The following is a 9,110-nucleotide window of genomic DNA, read 5'->3' as shown; positions in this document are numbered from 1 at the left end:
TAATTATCACAAAGTATCACAATAACAAGGCACTGTATCATACAATATAAAGATACACCAACTATTAAATTTACAATCAGTTTATTTGAGACCAGCTCAAACTTAAAAGTGAATTGTGCAGTGTGTTGTGTGTTTCAATTATTCTAATCATGCAACAACTTTAAAGGGAATGATTTTAAAGTATTCACATTCAGTGATGATTTTTATTTAACCAAAACTTGTATTGTTGGGCAAAAAATTAATAATTAATCTATTCCAAATTGAAGTGTTGAAAAAATTCAATATAAAAATAACTAAGTATAAAAAATAATGCTAAATCTTAAAAAAATGCTACATCTAATGTGATTCATCAGAACATGGAATCTCATTGAAATAGTAAAATTATTATAGATTTCTGAAAGTTTGATGACTGCTAAAAAAAGGGGAAAAGTGGGCAGTTTTTTTTTTCTTTTTTAAATTCTTAAATTCTGATAATCCTTATCCTAAAGGATGTGTATTAATTCAGTCTTCATTGTTTGTTCAATCATATCACAAACAAAAAATTGTTGAAACCGCAAGGGTATTATTTTTTACCCTACAAAAAATAATACCCTAGTGCAGTACTCAACTGTACACTAATGAATATTAATTACACTATAAAAGTATGTAATTTTACACTAAAAATGAATATTCTGATTTTCACTAGTGCCAGTGCCAAATTGAAATTGATCTTCATTTTCCTCGGGGACTGCGCCAACGTCTTGCTCACTGAAGTAAGTTAGTATAATGGAGTGCGCCTTTTCGTATATCTGAAATAAAATTATTGCTTTAATAATCTTATAACAGTGGAATTCATAGACATTGAAGGGGTACCCCCAGGGGATCTTTGAGCTGCTGAGTGTCGAATTTAACTTCTATTTTTTTTATTCTTTACAAGTTAGCCTTTGACCACAATCTTACCTGATGGTAAGTGATGATGCAATCTAAGATTGAAGCGGGCTAACTTGTTAGGATGAGGATAAAAATCCACACCTCTTTCGGTTTCTACACATCTACCGGAATCCTCAATCGCTTGGCGGTACGTCTTTGCCAGAAGGGTGGTAACTAGCCACGGCCGAAGCCTCCCACCAGCCAAAATTTGATTAAGTATTTGACAGTCAGCGGGTGAACGGTCCCCTGGGGGTGCCCCTTAGAACGTCATAAATGCCACTGTTAGGCACCTCACTAACAATACAAACATGATTGACAAACAGTAGTGAGTAGTGGATTTACAAAGCTGCCAGTATGTTGTTCAATATAATTCAAAGTTACATTCTATGCTGCTTCTTCCTGACCTCTGAAATTCGATACCAGAGTTTCCCAATCATATGAATTTAATTTTAGTCTGTCAATAAAATTTGCAATGTTAAGATTTCTCCCCTTTCGTCCTAATAACATACATTTTTAATTTTCATTGAATTCTCTTTAGATTTTCAAGACTAGTTTTTTCTATATTTGTATTAAATAATGTTTAATGGCTAATTTTGCTGCCCTCTAAAATCTTAGCTTGCTGGTAAATCCACCACTGTTGACAAACTTGCCTTTATAAAGGCAAGTTTAACATATACATATAAGTAATGTTTGACAAAACTTTAAACAAGGCTGCAGTCAAATTGTTTGATTTGAGCTGACAAATTTTCAGTGTTTATAAAAATAATCTGTCGTTGGGCTAGGCTAAGAGTATGAGTCCACAAGAAAAATGTCTGTAAATAGTTCAGATACATACAGTTTCATTTTCATGGTTCTGTAGCATTTCAATGTGGTCCAGCGCGTTGATCTCCTCCAGCGTGGCACACAGAGGGTCCACTTGACCAAACTTGGCGGCCGTCTGAAACAAAATTATTTAAAACTAGCGGAAACTTTAAACTTTTGACCTCTACTTGACCACATTAGGTGTTGAATTTTAAAAAATCTTGAATCACATAGTATGTTATTTATGATATATGAACAATTTTTTAAAACTGTAACGCTAAAAATTAAGGACTTATTAAACCCTATTTTATTTTTCTTTTTCAGTAGTTTCAGCGTGATGCCCGGTTAACAAAAAATACGGACGTACAGACAGACAAAAAATCGAAAAAAAATATTTTTGCCTTCAGTATAGATATGTTTTCCAACAAAAATTTTCAAAATTTCTTAAATGTACAGAATTTGACCCGTTACTGTTTCATTATAAGTATAGATCTTACTTCCACACCAATCATCTATTTAGGTATATAGAATCTATGATTATATCTATACTAATATTATAAAGAGGTAAAGTTTGTGAGGTTGTAGGGGGTAATCTCCGGTTCTACTAAACCAATTTTGAAAATTCTTTTACAATTTGTATACCTACACAAAAGTGAGTATCTACTCAGTTGGCTGAACAAGGCCCTATGTCCAGTGGAAGCCCATTAGCTAAGGAGATGATATAGAACATTAACCTGTTAACGCATTAGATCATTGACCTTATAATTTGACAAAGAGGTAAAGTCTAGCAAGGCAGGTCCCTATATAATTTGTCCGAGAGTCACAATGATGAGGAACACAAACCTGCAACAAGTTATTGAGGCCGTCCAGCACAACTACAACAGTCCTCAGGTCGGTGGACTCCAGGAGAGCGCAGTAGGGCTCCAGGAAGCCGGACGCCACCAGCGCGTCCAGCTGGGCCGGGGTGCCGCCCATCGTCAGGTTGGTGATACCCCAGGCGGATTCCCTTTGACACCTGATGACAGTGATATACATGCAATCATAACATTCTTATCATATCCGACCTTTATTATTACAGATTAGGCATTCAAATTATACAGTGTGACTACATAACACATTGACAAAAAGGAATGAACCTTCACCAGAAACATTCTTTCTTGAGGTGAGATTGGTGCTCACCTGATGGTAAGTGATGATAAAATCTAAGATGGAAGCAAGTGAACTTGTCAGGAGTATGATGAAAATCGATACCCCTTACGGTTTCTATACAACATAATACAGAAACACTAATTAGCTTAGTGGTACGTCTTTGCTGGTAGGGTGCCAGCCACGGCCGACGCCTCTCACCAGCCAGACCTGGAGCAATTGAGCAAACCTCAATCAACCCAGCTGGGGGTCGAACCCATAACCCACGTCGTGTAAATCAACCGCGCACGCCACGGATGTCGTCGTCCTTCTCAAATTAAGCGGAAATCACTGTGTTAGGAGTGGGTACGATAGCAGGCAGGGATCATACAACAACCTCTGGGTGATGAGTCCGGCCCCTTAACTGTGGAGCTATTGGGGCTTTATTACCTGATGTCGTCGGAGGAGAGCACGTGCACGAGGTGGCCCAGCAGGCCCCTGTCGATGGCGCACTGGATCTGGTCGGTGGTGCCGGCCAGCACGTTGCTGACCGCCCACGCCGCCTCCTTCACCAGCGCGGGCTTGTTGCAGCGGAGAAGCATCGATAGGTGCTCCAGGCATCCCGCCTCGAGGCAACGGTCCGTCTGGAATATGCATATTTTTATTTATTCATAATTAATAGCTTTTTTACAAGCATTTATTTACTGCCTGTTATCTGTGTGTATCTCGAAAGTTAAATTTGACACACATCTCAGTTTTCAATTGAGCTGAAATTTTCCCTGCAAATGTAGTGTGACTATGGAGATGGAAGGTAGCCAAAGGATCTTTATAATTAAACAACATAACCCCATCAAGCTTGTATGATTCATCTTGACAAGTATTTTGTCTGGATGGAAGATTGTATCCAGGTCTGGTGATAGAACTGGAAGGTGGCCATAGAAAGGCTGTAATAAAACGACAGAACCCCATTGACTTTGGGCTTGTTTGATTTGTCTTGACAAGTACTTCGTCTTTAGATGGTATCCAGGGTCTGATGATGAGGTTGGAAAGTGGCTATTGAGGTACAAGAGTGACTCACTTGGACATCAGAGCCGGTGAGCATGTTCCCGGTCGCCCGGAGCGCTGGCGTGCGCACGGCGGGCGACTTGTGCTGCAGCAGAGCCACCAGCCGCGCCAGCAGATTCTTGGTCAGCTGCACCTCCTCTATGCGCTCATTGGGCCCGTCAGTGAGGTATGAGATCGCCCAGCAAATATCAGCTGTAAATATGTCAACTAATTTAACAATATGGTCACTAGCAACATGGTCAGCAGCACTAACAGCTTCTTAAGAAAGTTTATTCAATCAGCAGGCAAGGAAGACAGGATCTAACTCTAATTCAAAGTATATTTTTGTGATAAAATAAACAAAAAGAACTAAAGCAACAAAAATATGTCACCAATTTGAATTTCAATGTTTGGGTCAAATGTCTGGGTTTTTTTCCAAAGTTTTGGAAAAAAACCCAAGAAAAGACATTGTTTTCAGGATCCCTAGCTAGTTCAACTCACAACATCAAGTCTCAGGGGTTTGCTAAACATGGTGTTCAGGTCTGTAGCGTTTAGAACTGCTAGCTACATCGTGATTCAACCCTTTGATTGTTGAAGCATTAATAGTTAAGAAATGTCACTCACTCAGCACATCAGGATCACTGACAGTAAGCAGATCTGTTACAAAAGGCAATGCAGGCGCCACCAAGTCTAACGGCACTAGCGGATTCTTGTTTCTGAAACAAATATTATGTGATCACTGAAAAAATCATTTTCTAAAGATTGCAGTGTAATGCAATAGTCACTCTTAATAAATATTAACATATTTACCTCACTTGGGCTATATGCTGTGCATTTTTTTCTTGTACTATGACAAGTCTAATGAAGCAGACTTACTTGGACAAACACTTAGCGGGTACAAGTTTATTCTACACATACCTTTGTCAGTTTCTACATGGCATTGTGCCAGAATGCTAAATTACTTGGTGGTTACTGGTAGGGTAGTCACTTGTTTCAATAAACTAACTGTTTCACATTTATCAATCCACTATATACCTAGTACTTTAACAGGGTTGCAATGTTGCAATATTCAAAAAATTATTGAGAGTTAGTGCAGGGTTGCAATGTTCGATAAATTAATGAGAGTTAGTGTAGGGTTACTTTGTCAACCTCTGGAGGTAAGTCCTTGAGTTGTTGACACTCTCAGCGTTCTCGATGCACTGTCAACAACACCAGAAGAGAACCTGATGTACCGGTGGCTCTGGCTGGGTTGGGGTAGTTTAGGCAACATTCCCGTGGCCGTCATCAGGCGACGAGTCTAATTATCGTGGGGTTTTATTTAGTTGAAATCCGACATAACCTTCTGGCATTGGCGAGATCAACAAGCCCAGATTCAATTTATGAAGGTGTTAGCACTTACCTGCAGAGGTTGCTGTAGGTCCAGGCGGCGGTGCGCAGCTGCGAGGGCGGGGTGCTGGGCGCCAGCATGGGCAGTAGCGCCGGCAGCGCCCCGTGGGCGAGCACCACATCGCGCTGCATGGCGCCGTCGCCCGCCACGTTGCCCAGCGCCCACGCGCTCTGCTCGCCCACCGTGCCGCCGCGCCCTAGCAGCGTCACCAGCTTGGGCACTGCGCCAGCCTGACAAAACATGTTTCACGTACAATGGCAGCTTTAGTTAAATTTTAGCTGTTGGCATTATCTATCCACTTTTTTTGCTGTCTTCCTGGAGTATGTTTTCTGGAGTATCTTACCTTCTAGGATCAATCTAGGAAACTCATAGAGGGAACCCTTTGCAAATGCCTGAAAAATGTTATGTTACTCCTCATGATGATTGTCATGAGGTCACAATTTGGCTCTTATAGGAACTTGAACATCCGAGACAAAATATTTCTATGAAATTATAAACATTTTCCTTAACGGTTGCATCTCAAAAGCTTGCAACCGTTGACATCTCTTTTTTTATGACCTATGCAACATAACCATATCAAAAGGTTGACCAAATATGACACTCAAGACACTATAGATTGTAGAGAAATCTTAGGGACACATAATGTACATTTTATAAAATGCAGCCTTTCCTTGTCCAGTTCTGCATTTTATTTCTTCTTGATGCTCCAAGTATGATGTGAAAAAACGGCCCAAGTATTTCAATTAACTGGCTCTTCTCATCTTAGATTTTCTTTGCATATATGTTTTTTGTTAAAACTTACATCAATCACTGCCATTGTGTGTTCATGTGTGCCAGACGCAATGTTGGTGATGGCCCATGCTGCCTCAAACTGTAGGTCTTGGCTGAAAAATATCAATAGCCATAAGCCCTACCAACAAAGACATACAGCCAAGCGATTTAGCCTTCCAGACGATGTGGTGTAGAAACCGAAAGGGGTGTGTGTTTTCGTCCTCCTCCAAACAAGTCAGTCCGCTTCCATCTTAGATTGCATCATCATTGACTTACCAGCAGTTGAGATTGTAGCCAAGGGCTAACTTTAAAGAATAAAAAAAAAAAACATTTTCAATTCAAGATTGAATATCATTCTTGTATCTTATGTGTATTCGTATATTAGATAAATAGTCAGTCGTACAAATTAAATATGTATATTTAATTAGTCCTTATCTATATATTTGAATAAAAGTTAATTTGCAAATGTGCTGATGTATGAAAAACTGAATTTGACACTAACGAAGTAGCGGGCTTCCGCTAGTAATATAATAATCTTTAGACTCACCAGTCATCTCTGTCCAAAGCAGCAACCAGAGGCTTCAGCACACCAGCTTCCACCATGATACTGATGGGAGGGTTCTGCTCTCGGGAGAGCATTCTCCTCGCAGCCCGCGCAGCTGTCATGTTGAGGACCAGGTCACTTGACTTCAGACCTAGAAGCAAAATAAATACCTGGCTGATATGTGGGTTTCTGGGACTTGGCAAACTCTCATCACTTTTTTACTTAAAAAAAAATGTATAATGTAGTAATAAAATTAAAAAAAAAAGAGCAACTGCTTTAGACTCCCTCTCCCACACCCTTCAAACCAGACAGGTTTGACTTTTGGAAACTAATTAGAAGCCTCTGTAAATTAATTAATTTTATTTTTTGCATTAATTTGATTAAAATGATAAGAATAATACTTGAAAAATTCCATTATAGATAGTCAAATATAAACACAGAATTTACCTTGCATGATCTCAGCTGGTGTCATAAGTTTCTCAGGTACTTGGACTTCCTCTCCTGTCTCGGGGGACATGGCCCTGCGCTTTTGCAACTGCTCATCGCGTGCCTGCTTGCGGAGAGTGACACTGAGCTCCGCACGTTTGCGACGAAGATCCTGATGATATAATATAAAGTTTGTTTCATGTAGGATGGTGCGGGTAACAGTTTGTTTCACTCTTGAAAGTTTGCTGCAGTTCACAATAATAGTACATAATACAAACGTCATACAGATGACAGTCACCTGGGTACGGTGATAGTAGCCTGTATGCTATCTGAAAAACACTTTAGATCATGTACTTTTCAAGTTATAAAATATTGTACAGGTAGCTCAATTCTGTTTTGAATGGAAGAATTTGTTGTTGTCTGTTGGTTAAAGATTATGTATCATCAGAAAGAGCAAGTCCTTCAACAAAACTCCTATTATGTGCTGTATTCTAGTTTCTTTCTCAGCTAGATTTTGAAAACTGTAGCGCTTCAGTTTGCAATAGACTGCTGTCTCCGAATAGAAGTCATAAAGAGATACCTATATTCAACAGCGTCCATCTATTGGCTGTTATTGATGACAAATAATCAAGTTTTAGAGGACTCACAAATAAATTGAGATGTTCGATTAGTTGACAGTTCATACATTTATAAATGTTAAATAGGAGTTAATACAAAGGTGCTCTGGTCCAGAGATGTAAGTACTGTACTATATTATGTATGTATGTTTAAGCAGCATACTTGTACTTAAGTAGTGAGTAGGCCAGTTAAGTACCCGCAGTTTTTAAAACTAAAGTTTAATTTATAATTTTGTTGAAAACATTAAGTATACAAAGAAGTAGCTGTGAGAATAGATATGCAACAGAAGTATGGGCATGTCATTAGTATCTTAAATTGACATTATAATATTTTTATGTACAAGTAAGTATATAATAAATTGCAAAGACATAATTGTTTTTCCACACTTTATGAGTAGCTTGTATAATGGCTAGTTGGCAAAAAATGTAATGCTTAGCGGTTTAGAATTCCAGTACTAAATACTAGTCGCATACAATTTACATATAAATTGAGGGTATAGTCTGAATAAAGTCAATATTTAGTCATTTTTTATGTGTCTATTTTAGCTCTAATTTCTTTATTCTGGTGTACATAAATAAGATTACTAATGTTTAGTTAACGATTATTAAGTTTACTTAACAAATTCTTTGTCAGATCGAAAAAAAGCGGATCGAAACCATCACACGTGGACTCCGAAAAAAATTACCCGTTAAAGCAGTAAATGATGTACAATTGTACAATGTAATAAAATCAACAAACTCGTTACTTTTAGAGATAGTATTTTGTTAATTTTTTACATCATATTTTAAGGAAACAATTCATTTTCATCAGAGGCTGAAAGTTTTAAGTGAACGTTCGAGTTCAATTTTCAAAATAACTTACCGTAGCCTCGTGCCCAACATTTTTGTACGATGCCAGACGCGACTTGTGAGTTTTATCTGCCATATTAAACTAATGTAAACTAATAAAATAGGTAAGTAAAATAATAAAATTCCTTTTTCTTGATGAGCAAGTGTTTAGTGTAAAATTCCAGATCAGCAAAAAAGTTCAAAAATTAACGGCCAAATTTTGTGACGTGACAACTGACAGTGACAATTGACAACCGTTTGTAAATGAACAATACCATAGATATATAAACCTGACATGATGACTCCGAGGTTTGATTTTTTTGCGCAATTGATATCTTTGGATGTTATCTGTGCATCTATTAACTTCTTTGTCTACGGTCTCAGACTAATTACAAAATGACCTGACTCGCTATATATTACCCCAAGTGGCCGAAGCTTCAATACAAATCTTTTTTTAGATATATTCTTTGGGTTGCCTGTTGGGATCTGTTAAAGATCAAAAATCAACGATATAACGTTTAAATAAAAACTGTTTGTATAGAATCGATGTTTCATTGTTAAAAGGGCTGTTGTTTGTGTAAAGGGCTCCTACTATTGAAATGGACTAAACAACGCTCAACAACTTCAAGTTGATTATAAAATAAAGCTACATTTATTT

At 38.1% G+C, this 9,110-nt stretch overlaps 1 protein-coding gene across 1 annotated transcript; it reads right to left on the bottom strand.

The window, feature by feature from the left end:
- Positions 1–629: 629 nt before the first annotated feature.
- On the bottom strand, positions 630–8,693 carry LOC112051144 (importin subunit alpha-5). Its single transcript, XM_052882883.1, has 11 exons — positions 8,487–8,693; positions 7,029–7,179; positions 6,585–6,732; positions 6,069–6,150; positions 5,279–5,496; positions 4,504–4,595; positions 3,914–4,092; positions 3,286–3,479; positions 2,554–2,725; positions 1,745–1,846; positions 630–788 (listed from the first exon to the last, which is right to left on the bottom strand). The coding sequence occupies exons 1-11, from the start codon at positions 8,547–8,549 to the stop codon at positions 657–659; spliced, it is 1,533 nt and encodes a 510-aa protein (XP_052738843.1). The 5' UTR covers positions 8,550–8,693; the 3' UTR covers positions 630–656.
- Positions 8,694–9,110: the final 417 nt, after the last annotated feature.

The sequence above is a fragment of the Bicyclus anynana genome, chromosome 8 (assembly GCF_947172395.1).
Source record: "Bicyclus anynana chromosome 8, ilBicAnyn1.1, whole genome shotgun sequence".
Lineage (NCBI taxonomy): Eukaryota > Metazoa > Arthropoda > Insecta > Lepidoptera > Nymphalidae > Bicyclus > Bicyclus anynana.
The sequence above is the reverse complement of the archived record's forward strand: the minus strand, read 5'-3'. Positions and strand labels throughout refer to the sequence as shown.

What these genes read in the sequence shown, in the direction of transcription:
- LOC112051144 (XM_052882883.1), bottom strand. Translation starts at nt 8,549, where the DNA reads ATGGCAGATAAAACTCACAAGTCGCGTCTGGCATCGTACAAAAATGTT. An exon ending in ACACAATGGCAGTGATTGAT is followed by an intron (nt 5,497 to 6,068) that starts GTAAGTTTTAAC and finishes ATGTTTTGTCAG; the next exon opens with GCTGGCGCAGTGCCCAAGCT. An exon ending in CAGTGATCCTGATGTGCTGA is followed by an intron (nt 4,093 to 4,503) that starts GTGAGTGACATT and finishes ACATATTTACAG; the next exon opens with CTGATATTTGCTGGGCGATC.